The sequence below is a fragment of the Molothrus aeneus genome, chromosome 17, assembly GCF_037042795.1.
Source record: "Molothrus aeneus isolate 106 chromosome 17, BPBGC_Maene_1.0, whole genome shotgun sequence".
NCBI lineage: Eukaryota > Metazoa > Chordata > Aves > Passeriformes > Icteridae > Molothrus > Molothrus aeneus.
The window spans coordinates 14,766,177-14,787,896 of NC_089662.1; the positions used below are offsets into that span (position 1 = coordinate 14,766,177).

The 21,720-nt window shown below is 54.8% G+C and overlaps 1 protein-coding gene across 1 annotated transcript in view; it reads left to right on the forward strand.

Moving 5' to 3' along the window:
• B4GALT5 (beta-1,4-galactosyltransferase 5) overlaps positions 1-21,659 on the forward strand; it is a 33,121-nt gene extending 11,462 nt beyond the window's left edge. Inside the window, exons 2-9 of the mRNA XM_066561664.1 lie at positions 11,506-11,640; positions 14,140-14,253; positions 15,005-15,129; positions 15,537-15,653; positions 16,365-16,552; positions 16,780-16,902; positions 17,502-17,603; positions 18,710-21,659. Of these exons, the coding sequence (XP_066417761.1) occupies positions 11,506-11,640; positions 14,140-14,253; positions 15,005-15,129; positions 15,537-15,653; positions 16,365-16,552; positions 16,780-16,902; positions 17,502-17,603; positions 18,710-18,857 (1,052 nt within the window). The 3' untranslated portion in view covers positions 18,858-21,659. The remainder of the gene's footprint in view (positions 1-11,505; positions 11,641-14,139; positions 14,254-15,004; positions 15,130-15,536; positions 15,654-16,364; positions 16,553-16,779; positions 16,903-17,501; positions 17,604-18,709) is intronic.
• Positions 21,660-21,720: the final 61 nt, after the last annotated feature.

The following is a 21,720-nucleotide window of genomic DNA, read 5'->3' on the forward strand; positions in this document are numbered from 1 at the left end:
CTGAGCCCTGGTGTGGGGCTGGCAGAGCATCTTGTGTGACAGCCAGGTGTAAAATGTTCCCTGTTCAATTATTGCTAATCAAACCTGTAAATAAGGTGCTGCCTCAGTTCTACTTCTGCCCAGACCCGTTATGCATCTTCCTGCCCTAACTCATGTGTGGAGTTATAGGAAAGGATTGGTCAAGCATCCCTTTGTGTTTGGAGGGCCTGGGCAGGATTGTCAGTGTGCAGCCACCCCTTCAGCCTGACTTTGGAGTGCGCTGGGCTGTCCTGGATGGCCTGGCAGTGTCTGGGCTGCAGCAGCAGGGTCTCTGCTGGTACCTGGCCCTGTGAGCAGCTCCAGGGCTGCTGCTGCTTCTGTGCATGGGGCTGGGAAGGGCCCTCGGGCAGGAGCAGATGGAGGGAGCTGTGGCAGGAGGGGGGCGAGGGCTGCCCGGCTTCAGGGTGCTCTGGGTTAACCCTGCTTTCACCTAATTAAACAAGAGAAAATGCCTGTCAACACAGCAGTTGTGGGTTTGCTGCTGCGCTGCAGAAAGCTGGGGCAGAGCAGGGCTCGTGGCAGGTGCTGACTCTGACCCTTTTCCCCACACTGCCCTCCCCCAGCTGCCTCCCTCCGCACGTGGGGTGTCCCCCCTGGCTGGGGAGGGCTCACCAATCCCCAGACCCACAGGATGTGCCAGAGAGCAACACGGCATTCACAGGACCACGGGGGGAAAGGGGCCACTGGGGGAGGATGGCCTTTGGCTGTAGTAGCTTGGGGAAGCAAACACAACCTGCACAAATGGGGTGACTTGAGTGGGTAAATGGGTGTAATGTAAAATCTTGTTATCCAGATGGAGGGAATGGCTGGTGCCTTGGCAGGGAGGAGGAGGAGGGTGGGCTGCTGCTTTGCTGTGGGCTCATGCCATGCCCAGTGAGCTGGAGGTGCCGATGTGGGCAGGGTCTGTGGGATACCAGCCTCAGCCAGCTCCTTGCTGAGACCCCTCGGGGCTGCCCTGGCCCAGAGGAGTCCTGCCCTCGCTGCCTGCTCTGCTCTTCTGGCTGTTCCACCTGGGAGCACTGGCCTCCCATTCCCGAGGTGTTTAATTTTTCCAAGGTAGCTGTATGTCTGACTCATGCAGAGCTCCATTTCTGGCTGCAGACAGGCCGGAATTGATTAGTTTATTATTTTTCCCCCCTCTGCCCTGTTGCTTGTATCAATGGGAGAGTGGTCAGAACCCTTGGCAGACACTCAAGTCTCTTAGAGAAACTTAAGTTGCTGCTGTGTGCAAGGAGCTTAAAGGTGTTTCAGTGGGAGAGAGGGAAGGAAGAAAAGGATGTTTGCTGTTCCTCATGTGCCCCTGTGTGTGCTCATCCCTTCCCAAGCAGCTGCAGACCCAATCAGAGCTGGTGGCCGGGGCAGGAGGAGGCAGTGGTGGCTGCTCCTGCCCACAGAGGGACAGGCAGGATATTTTGTGTCCCATCTCCACAGCCTGATCACAGACAGCCTCTGCTGAACTTGCCTCAGGGTGTTCCTGTGTGTACGGAGCCAGGTGAGCCTGGTGGGCTCTGAGCCTCGTCCCTCTCAGTGGTGGTGGCCCGCGAGCCCCGGCTGCAGCTCGGGGCTGTGCGAGTGCTGATCCCTTGCTGAGCTGGCTGGCTCAATAGCCTTGTGGCCGCTTATCTGGGATTAATGTGTAACTTAATGGCAGTGCTGCTGTGCTGCTGTGGTACAGGGTGGTGCGGATCTGCTCTCTGATTCCCCCTGCCCGTGATAAGGCTCAGGGCTTGCCCGTGCCTGGCGCTGGCGCTGCTGGTGAGGGTTGGGGTGTCTGGGGAGGAGGGAAGGGCAGTGCTGGGCTCATGGCCTGCCCTGCACAGGGTCTGGTCCTGAAGGGCACGGGTGCCACAGGCCTGGGGCGATTGAAGGAAGGGTTTTTCTTTTCCCTGTTCATGGCATCCCAAACAGACTCATGGCATTGCTCTACTGCTGACACATAGGGAGGTGTCACACAGGCTGGGATTTGATGGGCAGTTTCTTAGGTGTTAAATAAGTTCATAGATAGAGGGATGATTTTTTTTTCCAGTGAAGTCATTCCCTATGCTGATAATGGAATCAGTTAATTTATTTACAGCAGCTGGATTACCAGTTTGCTTGTCAGGCGGGAGAAAATCATATAAAAATATTGTGTATTCCAAGGTTGCTTAGCTCACAACAAAGCTAATAAATGTCTTGGGACATCAGAGTTCTTACAAAATCCTGTAGGTAATGGTCTGTGTGTTGGAAGTTCAGAGTTGCACCCTCTCTCTGATAGCTTTTTTGCTTCTAATAAACCACAGCAGCTGGAGAGGCCATTCAGTGTTGCCTTTAATTATTGCAGACAAGAACAGCTCTGTAATCTGACTGTGGAGGCCAAGCTGCTGTGGGTCTTAAATGGGTACACTCACTGCATGGTGAGAGTACCCTTGGCAGGGAGCTCTGAGCTGCTGCCTTTGAAAATCTCGGACAACAATCATCCCACATGATTGAAGAATTCCAGCTTGGAGAATTTTTCAGGAGTTGAAAGGTCTGGCAAGCGAGGCAGATGCATAGTGTGGAGGTGGGGCTGTGGCTGTGCTCCTTCCCTGGCTGCTGGCATGGCTGCTTTCCCAGGACCTGGCGATGTACAGAAAAGAAACCACAGCAGGGACAGGCTCGGGGTGTTGCTGCTGAGGGATCTCTCCTTGGTCTCCATGGTGCAAATCGCGTGTGCTGCAAAGCAGCCTCTGTAGGTCAGGGCTGAGGCAGCTTGGGATGCTTTATTGCCGCGTGGCATTGCAGAGATGGGCCTGGCTCTGGGCCGTTTAGCCCCGGTGAGAGTGGAAGCAGCAGGTTCAAGTCAGGTCAGAGGCCACGGCTGCTGCAGGTGGCCGTGTCCCGCCGAGCAGGGCAGTCCTGGGTGTGCCCAGGGCGAGCCGGGCGGGGTGGCACACTCTGCCCCTGCCGTGCCCCTCCCTGGCGGCTGCTGGGTGTCCGCAGCTGCCCTGCGGAGCTCGGAGACAGGGCCAGGCTCGGTACAGGCCAGCGCTCCTCGGGGATGAGAATCCCTGCCCTGGGATCCACCCCGTGCGGGTCCCCTGGGCCGCACGCATCGTGGGCGAGCTCGGCTGGGAGCAGGGCTTTTCCCGAGCTGCTTTTTCAGACGATGTAGATAGGACACGCTGGACCGTGCTCTAGCCGTAAATGGCACTGGGAGATGTGCCGCGGGTCTCGCTGAACGGAGCGGGGAGCGCCCGCTCTCCTGGATGCTGCGGCACCGCCCTGCCCCGTGCGCGGCCGGGGGAGCGCAGCCCCTGTCCCGTGTGCCGCCCCTCGCAGCCCCTGTCCCGTGTGCCGCCCCTCGCAGCCCCTGTCCCGTGTGCCGCCCCTCGCAGCCCCTGCCCCGTGTGCTCCGGGCGAGCGCAGCCCCTGTCCCGTGTGCCGCCCCTCGCAGCCCCTGTCCCGTGTGCTCCTCCTCGCAGCCCCTGCCCCGTGTGCTCCTCCTCGCAGCCCCTGCCCCGTGTGCCGCCCCTCGCAGCCCCTGCCCCGTGTGCTCCGGGCGAGCGCAGCCCCTGTCCCGTGTGCCGCCCCTCGCAGCCCCTGTCCCGTGTGCCGCCCCTCGCAGCCCCTGTCCCGTGTGCTCCTCCTCGCAGCCCCTGCCCCGTGTGCCGCCCCTCGCAGCCCCTGTCCCGTGTGCCGCCCCTCGCAGCCCCTGTCCCGTGTGCTCCTCCTCGCAGCCCCTGTCCCGTGTGCTCCTCCTCGCAGCCCCTGTCCCGTGTGCCGCCCCTCGCAGCCCCTGTCCCGTGTGCTCCTCCTCGCAGCCCCTGTCCCGTGTGCTCCGGGCGAGCGCAGCCCCTGTCCCGTGTGCCGCCCCTCGCAGCCCCTGTCCCGTGTGCTCCCCCTCGCAGCCCCTGTCCCGTGTGCTCCCCCTCGCAGCCCCTGTCCCGTGTGCTCCCCCTCGCAGCCCCTGTCCCGTGTGCCGCCCCTCGTAGCCCCTGTCCCGTGTGCTCCTCCTCGCAGCCCCTGCCCCGTGTGCCGCCCCTCGCAGCCCCTGCCCCGTGTGCTCCCCTCGCAGCCCCTGCCCCGTGTGCTCCTCCTCGCAGCCCGGGCCAGCCGGGTGTGACAGGCAAAGCACTGACCTGGAACAGCCTCTCGGACCCCCTTGGAACGGCTCCCTTGCAGCAGACATGCGGCTGTGCATGTGATAACCCTTTTTGTTCAGCCACGCTGAACTTGTAGAACATGCTTGAAAAATCAGGTCTGTGGTTTTTTTGAGGGAGGAATAGCCAAAACAACAGAACCTGTTCTCTTTTTCTCCAGCAAAGTCAGGGTGTTAAAACTCCAGGCAGTGCAGTTTGTGGTGTGTGAACTGAGTCAGTAGATCCATTACTCTTAAGTTATTTTTTGATAGTTTCCAATGGGTACTCTCCAATGGGTATAATCTCCTAATTTGGAAGACTAACAAAACAATGATTTCAAAATCTATTTAACTGGTGTTTGTTGTGTATAGAAATTTTAAATCCGAATCCCACCTGTCTCCTGTTCTCTGCTGTGGTCTGACTGTATTCTAGATTGCTTCCAGCTGAAGGACAGCACTGGTGAACTCCCTATTGACTGCATTTCCTCGGCAGCTCCACTCCACATGTCCCCATTTTCCTGCGTGTCCTGTGGCTGCCTGTTTGAGTAGGATGCCCAGGCTGGTGGCAGGGCCTGCCTGCAGTAGAGGATTTCCTTTGTCTCCTACAGCAGTTCCAGTTCCCATGGCACAGGGGATGAGGAGTTGTCCCCATGTCCTTCCCTGCCCTCCTGCTTCAAGGACAGTACTGGGGAGGTTCTGCCTGTTTTTTCCTCTCCCTTGCTTGCCCAAGCGTTCACTTAATTCTTATTATTTTTCTTAACGAAAGCTCTCCCTCTGTTTGTTCATCCTGATCCTACATGAGCACTGGGCTCAGGCCCTGGGGTTCCTGACGCCTTTGGAGGGTGTCCAGGAGGCAGAAATTCCCACCCCTTTGTCTCCTAATGAACGGAAGGAGCAAGCGCCGAGCTGTGAGTGTTTGGAAGTGTAAATGTTTGCTGTGGTAGCAGCAGCCGGTGCTGCCAGCCCCGAGGTCGGGTCGGTGTCGGTGTCAGCGCCTGCTGAAGAGCCTTTGATTGCTCATTTGTGGTGGCTACGTTTGTGCTCTGCCTGCACGGAACGTGCTGCCGGCGGATCTCTGCTCCTCCTGGGGAGCCTCTGTGCTGATCCTGGTGAAGGGAGCAGGATGGGGAGAGCAGACTGCCTGGAGATGGGCACGGAGGGATGGAAAATAGACAGGACATGCAGCCGTGTGCAATTGCATCTCCTGAATGGCAATTAAAGCAGGAGAGTCTGAATCTCTCGAGGAAGGGTAATATTTAACTTGGGCAAGTGCTTGTTATGCTCTGTGCTCCAGCCTGCACGTGTCACTGTGCCCTTCCTCAGAGAGGAGCTGCAGCACAGCCCAGTGTGATTTTACAGCCAGCCCTGCATTCCTGCCCTGGTGCACAGGTAACTGTGTGCTCCTGGCTCTCCCGTGCTCAGGGCTGGGTTGGCACGTGTTGGCACTGCACCTGGCCTGGCCCCACTGCCAGCCTTGCCTGCTCTGGGGTGCAGAGCTCCTTCCACGCCTGCTTTGGTGCTGTGGCTGTTTTATGAGTTCCCTTGGCCTTCTGGGTTTTCCCGTGTGTGCAGAGCATGTTGTGCTCCCCTTCCTTGCTGGGTATCCCAAAGCAGTGCAGTGACACAAACACCTCTGTGCAGGCAGCTGTGGCAGTGCAAATGGAAGTTGCCACCTTAAATGTGTGCCTGAAAAATTTAGAGTCTCTTAGTATAATATGGATTTTCCTCCCCTTCCTGAGGCTTCCCCGGGGTCATTTTTCTGTAAGACAGTTCAGGTACAAATTTCCCATATTCAGGTTTTGACTGAGTGTCACTTTAGTCTCCCATCTTCCTGCTTGCTGTGTGCACGTGCAAGCTGCCAACTTGCCAATTTTGGGAACAAGTGGTTTGTAATTACCAGCTCAGTGCTGCTGCTGCACTGTTAATTCTTAGACCATTTAATGTATCAAATTATTCCTTCCTGTGCTATTTAGAGGCAAAGGGCTAAGTAACAGTGATGGCATTAATATTAAATTCTCTAAAACTAATAGGAACCTCTTATTTAATTGTTCTGGCGCTCAGCATGTCTGGGGAATACAGTGCCACTGGAAAGCTAATGGAGACTGAGGTCTCATGGTGTATTAACACTGGGATGCTGCTACTTTTCCTAGTTGGGTTATTTATGAGTTAAGACTATCCTAACTGTCTATCAGTGCCTTAGAGGCTTAGTTTGATTAAACCCCTTTATATTGCTAATGCTAATGGAGCTGGATTGATGCTGGGGGTCTGCGGGGAGAGCTTAGCAGAAGGCGTAGCCTTGACATGACTCTGCTGGTTTTGCTGTCTCTGGGCCCTGCGGGAGGTGTCTGCAGCGGGCAGGACCCCCCAGCCCTGGCAGGGTGGCCTGAGCACCCACCCTGCTGCCTGTGGGACCCTCACCCCTTCCCAGTCACTGCTGCGTCTCCCACGTGAGGTGTCCCACGAGCTCTGCTGGGTGCCTTGTGCCCACTCCAAGCATCTGGCACAGTGTTCAGCAGGAGTTTCTTGGGTGATGCATTAGTTTGTGACTGTGCTGTTTGAAATGGGGGCTCTGGGGGCTGGCTGGGATTGTCCTTGCTGATACAGGGCTCCAGGTACTGGCAGGAGAAGGCTGCACGTAGCAGTGAGACCACGATGAACCCAAACATCCCCTCTGTGCTTCTGCAGCACGAGTGCACTAATGAATGGGAAAAATGCTGAATGTGACTGAAAGCCCTAAATCTCAAAGCAGAGGAAGGCTGGCTCCTTCCTCAGGAAAGCCTGGCTGCCGTGCTGGGCGCTGATGCTGCTGCAGGCGTGCAGGGCTGCTGTGAGGCACTCGGCCCCTCTTCCTGCCCCGGCTGCAGGGGCTGTGTCCCCCAGCCCGGGGCACCCCGCTGTCCCCTGCAGGATGGGATGCTGCAGGAAGCTCCCATGTCAGGGTCAGGAGTGGGACGTGTCAGGTCTGCCCCTGTCCTGTGTCGGGGGCTGGCACAGATCACAGTCAGTCCCCTTCCAAATCAGCTCCCAAGCTGCAAATTACCCTGTTGCCTCTTCTAGTATGTATCATCATGATGAAACTAATTTTCCATGGGAGAGTCAGCTGTTTCTTGATTAGAAGTGCTCCGAAAATACTAACAGAGAAATGATTACAGGAAGACTTCAGTGCTCATTTATGTAATTGGACTTTACTTCCCTGGCTGAAGTTGTTGCATCCACTGCTGGCTGGAGTGAGCACTTGCTCTCCCAGTTTGCTTGTGAGCAGAGAGGTTAGGGTGCAGCCTCCCAAGGGGTGCCATGCCCTGGGCTGCAGCCTTGCTCCAGCTGGTGACAAGCTGTCATGTTTCCCGTGTGTTTAAATCACAGCGGGGTTGACTTGTCCTTTAATGAACCAACGAGAATAATCTTCAGGCAGTTATTTGGGTAAATGGATTCTTAAATTCTGCTTGTTTTCTGCGTGGGGCATGAGGATTTGCTGGAAATGAATAGGAGAAGGGACAGCTCCCCTCTGCCATGCTGTCCTTGTCCAGCTGCCCAGTGGCAGCAGCCAGGCTGTTGTCACTCCGTGCTGGGCTCTGGAGCCCCGCATGCTCACAGGGAGGAAAGGCAGAAGGCCGATGTAATTTTCGAGATCATCCTGTGTGATGAGATTAGCAATATATCACAACAGGGAGAATTGCTTTCTGGCTGAACCACGGTTCAGGCCAAGCCCACCACGAGTCTGTGTCTGCAGCAGTGAATGCTCAGGGGTGATGGGCATCTGCTCTGGGAAACGCCTCTGGGTAGAGGGGCCCTGGGCTCTGCAGGGTCAGCCAGGTCAGGCTTAATAAATTTAAAACATGGCTAATTTGCTCATCAAAAGGGCAGTAAATGGAGGAGGAGTGAGATTTGAGCTCAGTACAGCGATTCCCAAATGTTGGTGCAGCCCCAGCCCTGGCCACAGCAAGCCCCTGGAGCCAATCTAAGCACCGTGTGTGCACAGGGGGTGAAATGTTTACAATAACGTGGTTTAAATCCGATTTTCTGACCTGAAAGAATTGCATGCTCTGGATAAACACAGTGTTTGTGAAGCTTATCTCACGCAGGCAGTTTTGGGGGTAGGAGAAGGGGCTCTGGTCCCTGGTCGTGGGGGGCTGTTATGTTGGGTGTTTGGTGTGTTGATGGCATACCATCCTTGGCCAGGTATCTCCTTAATCATCTGCTTAAAGGGGTTAATATGTGAAAAGGCGAGTGCTGCCTGACACAAAGCTGGTGTTGTTGCTGCCTGCTCCCCTGGGATGCTGTGACAGTCTGCTCAGGATCCCCGCAGCCGCTGGAGCCCTGCGAGCCGTGTCATGTGGCTGTGGCGGGGCCCGGCTCCGTCTGCGCCGCGCAGGGAACAAACGGCGCTTTCAGTGCGCCCGACAAGCCTGCCTCTTCCTCAAATTCGCCAGGATTGCACGCTGACTTCTCTCCTGTTCTTTCATGCTTCACCAAACCTGGATCTGCTTTACCCAGCAAGCAGAAGCATAATGAAGTAGAAAGTGAAATTACTTGATCAGCATCAGCGAGTTGTTTTTCAGCGCTGACCCAGCTCCGTGTGCGCTGGAAGATGCGGCCTGGCTGCCCCTTCCTGCAGCAGCCTGGGCCCGAGAGCAGCCCGGCTGAGCGGCTTCAATCCCATAGCTCTGTGCAGAGGAGAGAAGCTGTGCCTGCCTCTTGGCTAGGCTCGGGTTTTGGGAGGGCTGTCAGTGCTGGCTGGAGGCGGCGCCGAGGCTGCAGTGCCGCTGTCCCACTCAGTCCGTGCCTGCCCAGCCCCAGGGGATGCTGTGCCCATGGCTGCATGCCCTGCCCAGCCCCAGGAGATGCTGTGCCCTGCCATGCCCTGCCCAGCCCCAGGGGATGCTGTGCCCGTGGCTGCATGCCCTGCCCAGCTCCAGGGGATGCTGTGCCCGTGGCTGCATGCCCTGCCCAGCTCCAGGAGATGCTGTGCCCTGCCATGCCCTGCCCAGCCCCAGGGGATGCTGTGCCCGTGGCTGCATGCCCTGCCCAGCTCCAGGGGATGCTGTGCCCGTGGCTCCATGCCCTGCCCAGCTCCAGGGGATGCTGTGCCTGTGGCTGCATGCCCTGCCCAGCTCCAGGGGATGCTGTGCCCTGCCATGCCCTGCCCAGCCCCAGGGGATGCTGTGCCCGTGGCTGCATGCCCTGCCCAGCTCCAGGGGATGCTGTGCCCGTGGCTGCTTGCCCTGCTCAGCTCTGGGGGATGCTGTGCCCTGTGCATGCCCTGCCCGGCTCCAGGGGATGCTGTGCCCGTGGCTGCATGCTCTGCTCAGCTCTGGGGGATGCTGTGCCCGTGGCTGCATGCCCTGCCCAGCTCCAGGGGATGCTGTGCCCTGTGCATGCCCTGCCATCCCGAGGGGATGCTGTGCCCATGGCTGCTTGCCCTGCTCAGCTCTGGGGGATGCTGTGCCCTGTGCATGCCCTGCCCAGCCCCAGGGGATGCTGTGCCCATGGCTGCATGCCCTGCCCGGCTCTGGGGGATGCTGTGCCCTGTGCATGCCCTGCCCAGCTCCAGGGAATGCTGTGCCCTGTGCATGCCCTGCTTGCTGCTGCCTGCTGGTAGGGCCTGGTGCCAGCAGCAGGGTGGCTGCTGTCACTGGGCAGGATGTGGCCTTGGGGACCAGATGCCCCAAGCACCAACCCTTAACGTGGCACACCGGAGGCAGGGCTGTGGCTGGGCCTTGCTGAGAAACTGCACCAGAGCTCACTCTGGTTTAAGCTGTAGGTGCCACCAGCTGACCTGGAGGTCACTCTGGTTCCAGAGCTGGCCCCAGAACAGGTGGCTGAGCCAAGAGGGTTTGAGCTTTGTCTAAGGCAGCTCCTGCTCATTGCTGTGTAACCGCTGGCTTAAGGTGCCATCACTGGCCCAACTGCAAAGGGCACGTGTAGGGGAAGAGGGGCTGGAAATGGACATTCAAAATTGCATTTCAAGATGTTTAGTTGCCAAGCACTTCATGCAGTTGACCCCCTTCTTTCTGAAAATCCAGTGATTCCTCATGGCTCAGGGGGAGGCTGGGCATGGGCAGCCGCCGGGCAGGGCGCTGGGCTCTGGGCATGACATGGGGCTCCATCCCCCTTTCAAATATTTACTGTGTGAAAACAAAATACATTTGGGATTGGGAAATGTATCTGGGCAGCCTTTCTGGAGCTGCCTCGGTGTGTGGGTGCAGAAGGGGGGCAGCTGTGGGGATGCAGGGTGTGTACCCCGGGGTGGGGATGCCCCTCTCCTGTGGCGGTGCCGTATCCAACCTGTGCTGCCGGTGCTCCTGCCATGGCTGTGCCCTCCTGGCACTGGTAGCTGCTGGTTTCAGGCTGTGATATGCCTGCTGTACAAATGACCTGTCTGCTCTGGGTGTTTCCTGGTGACATTGCATCAGCTACTGCCCTCCTCTGAGCAGGGTCTCTGTTGTTTCCTTGGCCCAGTGCCCTCTTTATCCCTCCTGGAGTGTCTTTTGACCTGGTTTTTTAATTACTAGTGCAGAATAGGCATTCTAGGTTGCCCCTTCTCAGTATCTTCATGTCAAGATTTTGTTTTCCACTTCATTCTTAAGCCTCAAACTACACCAAGAGGGCTGTGGCTGGCACAGTGGCACTGGCGAGGGGTGCTGTGCATGGTGTCTGTCCTGCTGCCCCTGTGGGTGTCTGTCCTGCTGTGCCATGGGAGCTGCTGGGGACACAGGGCTGTGCTTGCTGCTGTTGCTTTGGGGCCTGGTGCTGCCAGCTGGGTGTCAGCTTGAACTGAAACCTAATCAGGCTCAGCCTGAGCTGTGCCAGGGCACAGGGTCAGCAGGAGAGGAGAGGGGGAAGAGACGTGGCTGGGGAGCTGCCCTGGGGACCCAAAGCTTGTGCTGCTGCCTGCCCAGGGGTGTGACATTCTGGGGGCTCAGAGCCTGGTGTTGGGGATGCTTTTTGTGGTGCTTTTTGTGGTGCCTCTGCCAGGCAAGTGCCAGCCCTCGGTGCTGCAGTCTGGAACAGCTGCCCTTCTCCAGGCACACAGCTGGGTTTCCTGTTATAATGGTATTTCCTAATTAAACCCCCTAATTAAGCAGCCAAAGGTGCTGTTGGTTAAGCTGCAGTGCTGTCTCTCAGCCTGGTAGTCAGGTTTGGCTGGGTACATCCCCCTTGTCACAGCTGGGTTCCCTCACGTGCCCTACGCCTCCACTGCCCAATTCCTGCCCTTCCCAGCTCTGCTGCAGCACGTGCAGCCCAGGGATCCTTCTGGCATGGGAGCTCAAATCAAACAGGAGGCTGCCAGTGCTTCCAAAAGACCCTGATTTCTTTTCCCTACAAAAGCTGATGCTGATGGAAATATTCCTTTTTCTTCCTCCTTGCAGTGAACACCTACCTCTTCATGATGCAAGCCCAAGGCATCATGATCCGTGAGAACATGCGAACTATAGGAGCTCAGGTGTACGAGCAGGTGGTCCGCAGTGCCTATGCCAAGAGGAACAGCAGTGTGAATGACTCAGGTATTTCTTGAATAACTGAAATTTTGATTCAAAGTCCCATTCTCATTGAAAATTAAGTTGAAGGCATTAATTTATACTGGTAAATGCCGGGTGGAAGCTTTGATTAATTGTCTACAGCTTTTATTTTTATATATAAAATATATATATAATGTAAAAATACCCTATATATAGAAATACTGTCAAAATATAAAAATTTTATTTATTTATATATGTAAAAAGTTCAAATGCTTCTAACTTGTATAAGAAGTGAAAATTTTGAAAGGTCTGAAGTGATGGGATTTGATCTGAAAACCTCTTTGCTTTCCAGGAATTCAACTTGTAGCTGCAACCAGTCTGAGGGTAAACACTTTCAAATTCAGTACAAGGATCAGGTTTCATATTTAAAAAATACCATCCCAGGCGTGCGCCTGCGCAGAGCCCTGGCTCTGGGCACGTGGAGGAGCCTGTGCCCGTGAGCTTCACTCTTCCCGTGCGAGTATGAACCGAGCTGACTTGGCTGGGGATCTGCCACAAATAATCTGCTGAACTCTGGGCAGGATGTGGGGAGCAGAGCGCAGGCTCCCCCTGCCAGCCCCTCATCATCCCCACACAGGAGCGTGTGGGGCTCTGAGCTGTGCTGTCAGTGTGGTGCAGGGAGGCAGAGCTGCCCCTGGCTGTGTGTGAGGCGTTGCTGCTGGGCTGGTGACACCCAGCCTGTCCCCTCCCTGCTGGCACGTCCCCACACGCCGGGGCTGTTGGCACCAGGCTGGCGTGGGGAGCTCGGCTCCTCGCCCGCTGGGGTTCAGCAGCAGAGCAGGGGCTGACAGAGTTTTACAAGGCAGGATCATTTTCTCATTAGCAGGAGTATGAGCTTGTCCTTGGTGCCCAGCCTGCTGAGGTGCAGCCACCAGTTCAGCTGTGCCCTGGCTGGGATGGCACGGGAGGGGAATTATCGACTTAGGAGGAGATGAACACCCCGGGTCACCCCTGTGCTGCACGAAGTCAGCCAGGGCAGCCACCCCGAGCTATTTTTAAGACTGGAAACATCAAGTAAAGCAGAGGCAGGGTGAGGAAGTGGCTGATCCCCTGAAGGGAGGAGGGTGAGATGCTTCATTGCTTCTGCTGGAAGTGGGGAGAGCCTTCGTCCTGCTGGGGCTGTGGCCTGGGGGGCACCAGGTGATCCAGGAACCTGTGTCCCCCTGCAGCAGGCGGGAGCTGGTGGCCACAGTGCCAGTGGCACCAGTGCTGGTGCTGCCATACTGGGCTTTGCTTGAACCTCATCCCAGTCAGTCCCAGCTGCAGGGCCACGTGAGGACACCGTCCCTCCCCAGGAGCCCCAGCCACGAGCACAGTTTTAGCGCATATGAGCACCGTGCGCCGTCCTTGGGCAACCTTCCCTGGCAGGCAGGTCAGAGCAGGCACAGGATAGGTGGTGGTGACGTCTGGAAGGCACTTGGTGCTGTGGCCACAAGGACTGCATTAACACTGGGGTCAGAGCCTTCCCTCCCTGACTGATTTTGGGCGCCTGGGTGGGTGTCACTGCCTGGAAGCGCCCACTGTTGTGGGCACTGAGACAGCTGCAAGAGGAAACCCAGCAAAAAAGGCAGCTCTTGGTGCAAAACAGAGCAGTTGAGCTTCACTGTGGGCAGGGACCTGGGCCGAGTACTGCGGGTGTGCTCTGGTAATGGGAGTTTACAGGGAAAATTGTTTCTGGAAATTTGGAACAGTATCAAGCATCCAAAATAACCTCTATCCTACTTGAGAAGCCCTTAGGCTCTGTGTACAGCCCATCTTGAGTTTTGAGATAGTTTGGATACTGTTTACTTGAGTGAATAAACAACGTTACTGCCGTGATGTTACATACTAGCGCCCACAGCTTGTTCAGGTGGAGAACCTTCGGGCATCCTCAGGTGCAGCAGGCTGGGAGTGCTGCCCGGGAGGTTCAAGGGTGTTAAAGGGGAATTGGGAGCTCGGGGGCTCCTCTGCTCTTGCAGGGAGCAGAGGGAAGTCTGCGTGTAATGTGAGAGTTTTTATTGATCCTTTGAGGAGGATTCCAGGCAGGATTGCCCTGTGGAGGATACTGCACTGGCAGTTCTAGCTGGCATTGAGACCTGCCTGGGGACTTGCCTCTTTCCTGTTGGGAACAGACCTGCTGGAGGAGCACATATCCCCTTGCTGTGCCAGGGTCCTTCAGGGACAAGGCACTGGTAGCTTTTCCTTTCAAGAGTCACGTGCTCCTTTGGATGATCAAAATTCCTCCTTTGGCCAGAAAATGCAAACCTTTCTTTGGTGTGGTGCTAAGGCTGCTGGGGCTCCTGTAGGCACCTGTCCCAGGATGGGGATGAGCACCCAGCTGGGTTGCAAGGCCAGAGCCCGTTCCACTGGGGACACAGCTGTGCTGTTGGGGACATCCTCAGCTGTGGTTGACTTTGGAGTCTGCTTGCAGTAGCATGGGGAGGTGGCTGGAAATAACAGATCTATAGCTCAGGTGAAAGCTTCTCTATTTTTTTTTCCTCCCAGATTATCCTCTTGATCTGAGCCACAATGACACCCTTCTGCAAGCCACAACGTTTCTTCCTGAAGACTTTACCTACTTCCCCAACAATACCTGTCCTGAGAGGCTCCCTTCTATGAGTGAGTGGCATCCTGTCACCCCGTGCCCCCTCCTGCTCCCCATGGCTTTGGAGGGCTCTCAGTGGCATTCCCAGCCTCACCACCATTGCACCTTTCCCTGCCAGGCACCTAGGGATGAATGGGAGCACTGTTCAGAGCCAGCTCCCTCCTGGGAAATCATTGTTTACCCACCCTCAGGAATTAATCCCCGCTGTGTCGGAGGCATGTCTCCCTGCTGAAGTAGGAGCCCATTGCCTGGCAAACACAAACAAAAGAGGGATTGTGTGCTGGGAGCCGGTGGAAAGGCTCTGCCAGCCCTTTTCCAGGGGCAGTGACGGCGGGGTGGCTCCCTGTGCCTCGGCAGTGCTGCCAGGCCCAGCCCCGAGCTGTGCCGGGGCTGCTGTGCGACATGGGCTGGGCCCCCGGGGGAAATGCTCCCACCAAAGCTGCCCTCAGGGGGAAAACTGGGCTTTGGGGGCAAATGTTTCCAAAGGGAGGAATGCTCTCTGCTGAGGTGGGGGGTTTAGTCTGCTGGAAACACGCAGGGAGGAGCAGAGGGGCGCCCCTGGAGTGGGGCTCACGTGGAGAGCTGCATCCAACAGCAGCCACAAAGGCTGAGGAGGCTGAGGTGTTACACCAGCAGCATTTCCTGATTGCTTTTGCTGGTGCTGGAGAAAAGCAGCTGAGTGCTGGGGATGGAGGACAGGGATGCAGCAAGTGCTGCCCCAGCACCACAGCAGGTCCTCACCTCTCTGCTTCTCCTGCTCCACAGAGGGCCCCATTGATGTAAATATGAGCGAGATCACCATGGAGGACATCCACCAGTTCTTCTCCAAAGACCCTTCCATCAAGCTGGGAGGGCACTGGAAGCCGAGTGACTGCCTGCCTCGCTGGAAGGTAACTGGGAGCTGGGCAGCCCCGTGTGCTGCTCCTGTGGGCAGCAGGAGGGTGTTCATGGGAGCACCTCTGCAGTGATGGGAGGAGCTCTCAACTGTGGCAATGCAGTGCCCAGGGAAGGAATAGTGAACTCGAGGGCTGCTTCACTGTCCCCAGTGCTGGGCAGAGAGGGCAAGGGGGCACTGCAGGTCTCCCTTCTCAAGGTGACACTGAATTTTTCCAAAGCAACAATTCCTCAAAAATTGAGTAGGAAATCCATGTTTTGGAAGTTGGGAGGGTTTAAGGCTGCTCTGCATGGGAGACCTTAGAGTGCTTGGTTAGTGCTGCTCCTGCTCCTCTAACCCCAGCCCAGCCCAGCTGCTGCCCAGCCCGGGGTCAGTGGGTAAGGGCCTGTTCTCTGCTCTCAGGTGGCGATCCTGATCCCATTCCGCAATCGCTACGAGCACCTGCCCGTCCTCTTCAGACACCTCATTCCCATGCTGCAGCGGCAGCGTTTGCAGTTCGCCTTCTACGTCGTGGAGCAGGTGAGAGCAGGGGGCAGGCACAGCTCTGCCCTGTCCCTGCCAGGTCACACTTCTGACGTGCCAGGTGCAGGCTCATGCTGCAATGTCTAAGTCGTCCTGTTCTGTCTAAAAGTGGCACAGCTAAGAGATTACTGGTGCCCAGAAGTTACTGGTTTTACATGAAAAACAGAAATTGGGGATTTTTGTTGCTGTTTTATTTTTAAAATTCTGTTTAGTAGGAGTTATTTTTTAAAAAAAGCTTTGGACCAGGTATTTGCAGTTCAGACAATGCTGCAGTTTTTTTGTATATCCCTGCAGTGGTTCCAGGCAGCATCCCCCAGGCACAGGAATGACCTGACCAGAGTTAAGCATTTCATGTAGAACATGACTCTTATTTCATGTGTACATGGACCTCTCACTTAGGCTGCTTGGCTTCATCCACACGGTAAATGTGCCTCCATATTTAGCTCTAGCTAAAACAGATTGATCAAAATTGGGGTTTTTTCCAAGTGTCTGAGAAACAAGGCCTTGGCAACTTTATTTTTACTCCTGTATTGTAAATCGAATATTCCAGTGTTGGTTGATCTCACTGGTCTGCTCCAATACATCACTTCTTTCATGGTCCCAGTACGGGACCTGGTTGCCCTCTGCAGTTTTCTAGGCAGGGCTGGGAACACACACAGAGCAAGAACTGCAGGGACTCCTCTTGAGAAGGAACTTTCTCCCTGCCAGGCTGGAAACCAACCCTTCAACCGTGCCATGCTCTTCAACGTTGGCTTTCGGGAAGCAATGAAGGACCTGGACTGGGACTGCCTCATCTTCCACGACGTGGACCACATACCAGAGAACGACCGCAACTACTACGGCTGTGGGCAGATGCCCAGGCACTTTGCAGCCAAGCTGGATAAGTACATGTACCTGTAAGCACTCTTCTTCCTCCCTGCTGCCACAACTGCTGAGGACACACTGATAGATTTCATTTATTGATTTTTAAGGCAGAGAATGAGTCTGGGTTTTTTCTCAGGCTTTGTGCAAAGGGAGCATGAGAGGGAATGTCAGAGAGCATCCTCAGGGTTGGGGCTTTCCCATGGCAGGTGGGAGAGCCCCATGCAGGGGGGCTCTGCCCTGACCCTTCTCTCCTGCTCAGGCTCCCGTACAACGAGTTCTTCGGGGGCGTGAGTGGCCTCACTGTCGAGCAGTTCCAGAAGATCAACGGGTTCCCCAACGCCTTCTGGGGCTGGGGTGGTGAGGATGACGACCTCTGGAACAGGTACGGGCTCCGTGGGCCCCGTGGTGGTTTGTGAGCTGAGGCTGGCACTGGGTGCTCTGAGGGGACAATTGCCACCCCGGGCAGTGGCACTGAGTGCTCTGAGGGGACAATTGCCACCCCGGGCAGGGGCTCTGAGGGGACAATTGCCACCCCAGACAGGGGCTCTGAGTGCTCTGAGGGGACAATTGCCACCCCGGGCAGGGGCTCTGAGGGGACAATTGCCACCCCAGACAGGGGCTCTGAGTGCTCTGAGGGGACAATTGCCACCCCAGAGAGGGCCTGGGCTGGCTGTGCCTGCCCTGGCTGTGCTGGCTCCGTGGGCAGGGGCTGCTGCAGCCTGCAGGGCAGTGTGTGGGAAGCAGAGGAGTGCTGGCTCTGTGCTGTGTCCCACGCTGCTGCTGAGCGGGGCCCTGAGGTGCTGTGGGACGTGCCTGAGCCCAGGGCAGCGGGAGGTTTGTGTGGCTGCTCCGTGGATGGGAAGGCTGAGCCATGGCCAGAGCCCCAGGAGCTCTGACTGCAGCCCTGGAAGCACTGCCAGCACAGCAAACACAACGGGTGATTATTTTTTGTTTATTTTATTTCTCCCCTTTCTAATGCAGAGTGCAGTATGCAGGCTACTCGGTGACTCGACCAGAAGGAGACACAGGGAAATACAAATCAATTCCCCACCATCATCGGGGTGAAGTGCAGTTCCTAGGAAGGCAAGTAAATTTTTTTAAGAATCCTAATACATCTTTCACAAACAACTTCAGGAATTAACACTTGTAGCTGAGCAGCTGCTGGACAAGCAGTGCAAGCTCTGTTCTGCAGAGGGGCTGTAGGCTGCTGCTGCAGAGATTTGAGTTATCTGCTGGTCTTCTTTTGCAGCAGACTCATTTTTGGGGGTGTTTCCATTTGGGTTTCCATCTTTAGCCCTACTTTTCATTTCTCTGTTGGACAGAATGCAGCCAGTCAGAGATGCTTCTCTTACTTCACTCTTGAAAAAGAGAAGTTGCTTTTGGTTTAAAAAGAACATATTTAGTCAAACCAGTGAAGCATGGCAGGCTGATAATGCCGTGGGACTGAGCTCTGGTTCCTGGTACTTCCCCCTTTGTTCTCACCCTGCACCTTCCCCTGCCCCACCCTTCCCTGGTCCCTTCTCTGTGCCCAGGTCTTAGCCCAGCTCCCACTCACCCTGGGGCCTCCAGGCCCCCAGTGCTGTGCTGAAGGGAGTCACTGTCCTGCTGAGATATTTCTGCCTATTTTCCTCTCCCAACCCTCCTCTTTCTATTTCCTCAAGCTGCCTCTCAATGTGTTTGAGGCTGGTTTTGTGCACCAGCTGCAGTTTCCTTCCCTATATCACCATTCTGCTGGTTTTACTTCCTCGCCCCCATCCTTCAGGCTAAAGCCATTCTGTTCTTGTCCATGTCTGGTTTCATAAAGGTGGCAAGGACCACATCCCCCCTCAGCTGTGTCTCTCTGGGATGGTGTGGAAGGTGGGCTTGGCAGGGCCCCCAGGCTGAGCCCCCTCCTGGGGATGGGACCTGCAGGCTTTGGGCAGGTGCCACAGGTTGTGCTGGCAGCTGAATGCTTGCTGGTGAGCATTTTGCCCTTTATCAAGGGATGGACTTTTCTGGAATTTTCTGATATTTATTTACACAGGGTATTTAAATGTGATGGTTACCTTTATTAAGGACTCAGAAGTCCATTGTTTTGCAGCTACTCCTGGGCCTGGCTCTTTTAAAGGTGTTCTGGTAGCCCTGGGAGGAGTTTGCAGGTGCTGGGAGATCCGTGGAAGTGACTCTGGCCTCTGGTTCTCGTTGCACAGGTACGCCTTGCTGAGGAAGTCAAAAGAAAGGCAAGCCCTGGACGGCCTCAATAACTTGAACTACTTTCCAAACGTCACATATGACGCCTTGTATAAGAACATCACTGTTAACCTGACACCGGAGCTGGCTCTGGTGACCGAATATTAAGAGCAGAAAATAACTTTGCTCTGCCCTCCACCAAGAAAGCACCACGCTAGACTTTCCTTTCCAAGGGTTATTGAGGACAAGCAACACTTTGTCGAATGAAGGATCACAGTATTTTGGAGAATGAGGCTGAAAGTGCACGCACAAATTGCCCTAGCTGTACCAATCCAGACCGATACCTGGGCAGCGAGCTCAGCAGTCTCTTTATTTTTTCTGCCACTTGCTTTCTGGGTTTCAGGACAACAGTTCGACCTGCTGCTCTCGTCTCCACATTCCTCCTCTAGCAATCTCTGGCACTGGGACTCTCCTGGGATGTGCTTTCTCCTCCAGGAAGCAGCTCAGCTGAGGGACTCTGGCTTCTTGACAGTGAACGTCGCGAGCAATTTGGTTGGCAACTGCCCTGGTGGGAGATCAGACGATTTCTGATGCCATTCTTCTATGTCTGTGGGGTTTTTTAAATGACCTGCTTGAAGTACATACAACAGAATCGCTTCTTAAAGAAGTGTAAGTGTAAATATGCTGTGTAAATCGCCCCTTTTTATTTTTCTCCTATGGCTCAAGTCCAAGCGAGAGGTTTACATACGGTCACTCATTTTAGTCCTGAGTTCTGAAAACACTTGTGTGAGCATCACTGTACGTGTGCAAGGTGTTCCCTTTTAAGCCAGTGAGCCTGCTCGCATGATCCCAGCTGGGCATTTGCAGAAATGTTTGTGGGCCAGGGCCCAGAACCTTCCAGTGCAGTGGGTGAGAGATACAGCTGGGTCATCACTCATTCCAGAAACCACAGGGCTGGCTTGTTCCAGGGAGGGTGAGGAAATGGGAATATTTATTACAAACCCTCCCTTTTCTGTCACTTTTGCAAAGTGATGTGCAAATGAGTCCAAAAGCCCTGTGGAAGGCAGTCCCGTGGCTGTGGCTCTGTGTCCCACTGACAGCAGGGCTGAGCCCGGGGGGGCTGGGATGGAGCCACTGCTCCCATTGAGCCCTCCTCACAGCAGCTTGCCCTCACTCTGGAACGTGCTGGAATGGTTTGGGAGGTTGGTTTAGTTTGTATTTATTGTGTAAATCCAGTGGCACAGAGGTGCTGTCAGGGGCAGGCAGCACCTTGTGCTGTCCCCTCGGTACCTGGCAGCACTGGCATGGGCACAGCCATGGGATGGGGTCCCAGCTCAGTGAGAGACATGAAGGACACGTGAAAATAGGAGGACTGGGAGCCAGAGCTGGGTCTGACAGCCCATCCAGCCACCCAATGTCATCCCTCTTTTCTTCACACTGTGGGCAGGCTGGACTTCGGGCCCTGTCCCCGCAGACACAGTCCAGCTCTTACACAGCACTGACACCACCACTTTCACTGGACCTCTCTGACTTAAAAGTAAATACATTGGGTGTTGGTTTTAGTTTGTATTTCCACACAACAAGGGCGGGTACTTGACCTCCGAAGGACTTCAACTCTTTTCATTGCATTGTTTGCCTTCGGTTTCCTTAACTTCTCATGGTTTACACTGTTTCCTCAGTTCTGTGGACGTATGATCCCCATACGCATCTGTGGTGGGTGTGACTGCCCAGGGCATTCCTAACCTGTATCCAGAAAACGTTAGTTTAGAAAACACAAGTTTTGTGCAGATCTTATCGGCCGGCATGAGAGGACAGCGAGCCTGCCCTTGAAAAGCGCTGATGAGTTTGTAACTAAGTTTTAAAGTCTCTGAACTTACATGTGCTTTAAACTCGCTTCCCGAGGGGATTCAGCCTGGTTATTTATAGGCAGAGGTGAGGATTTGCTTTTTCTGGCGCATACAGCAATAAAGACTTTTGCTTCAGAGTCCTGATCTGTAATTCACGTGGACCCTTTCCGGGTGTTGAACCCGCGTTGCCCTGCCCCTCTTTTCTTTCATCTTGAGACCTTGCTAGAAACCTGTCTTTGTTTAATGGTGCTTCAAACAAGGAATGTATTTCAAGTAGTCCAAGTTCACTACCCCGGAATCATGCATGTGTGTGTGAGTAAGTGTTGAACTGCCTTAGTTGGGATCCTCAGCCTTCCATGTCCCTGACACCCGGCGCACCTGGTGTGGAACAAAAGCCGTTACCTCTGCTCAGAACTGCACTCTGCGGTTGGCACAGAAGGGTCCATCCCCAGCAGCATCCCATCCTTCCTTCTAACCATGTTGAGGTTTTTTTCCCTTTTTAAAATGTGGATTATCTGAAAATGTGCACTGTTAATCTTATCAGCTATGTCAAATACTGTATAGTAAATGTAACTGTTAAAAACATACTGTCAAGCGCATGTGCTGTTATGGTGTAAAAATTCTTGTATTAAGGAGAACTTGTACATATTCTGGCAGCTGAAGTTCGACAAGGCCACTCGTTTGCCCCTTCCACGTCAGCGCCGTCACTCAGCCCTGCTGGAGGGCGGGTCCTGTGCGATGCTGATTTATTTTTTTTAAATGAGCCATGTGGGTTTTATTTGCAAAACTATTTATTGACAGTTAATTCTCCATAAAGCTCTGCTTATCTAAGGGAGGTACCATCTGAGCATCGGCCGCGCACTTCAGGCCCCTCACCATCAGAAGTGGCTTTAAACTCTCCAGCAGCTTTCCATCATCATGGCTTTTGAGCTTACTGTTATGTTTTTAAGAGGTGCCAGGGGGACGTTTTTGCACTGAAGATTAGTGTTTTACAACACACACACACTTCTCAGCAAAGCAATCCTTTGTGTCATTACATTTATTTACCCATGTGTTTGTACATTTTTGTATTTGTTAATTTATGAATGATTTTTTCAGTAAAAAATACATATCCAAGAACAGAGATTGCAGTGCTTTGCTTTTTCATTTTTTTTTAAACAAGAGTCTTGGGGTGTGCTTTTTTT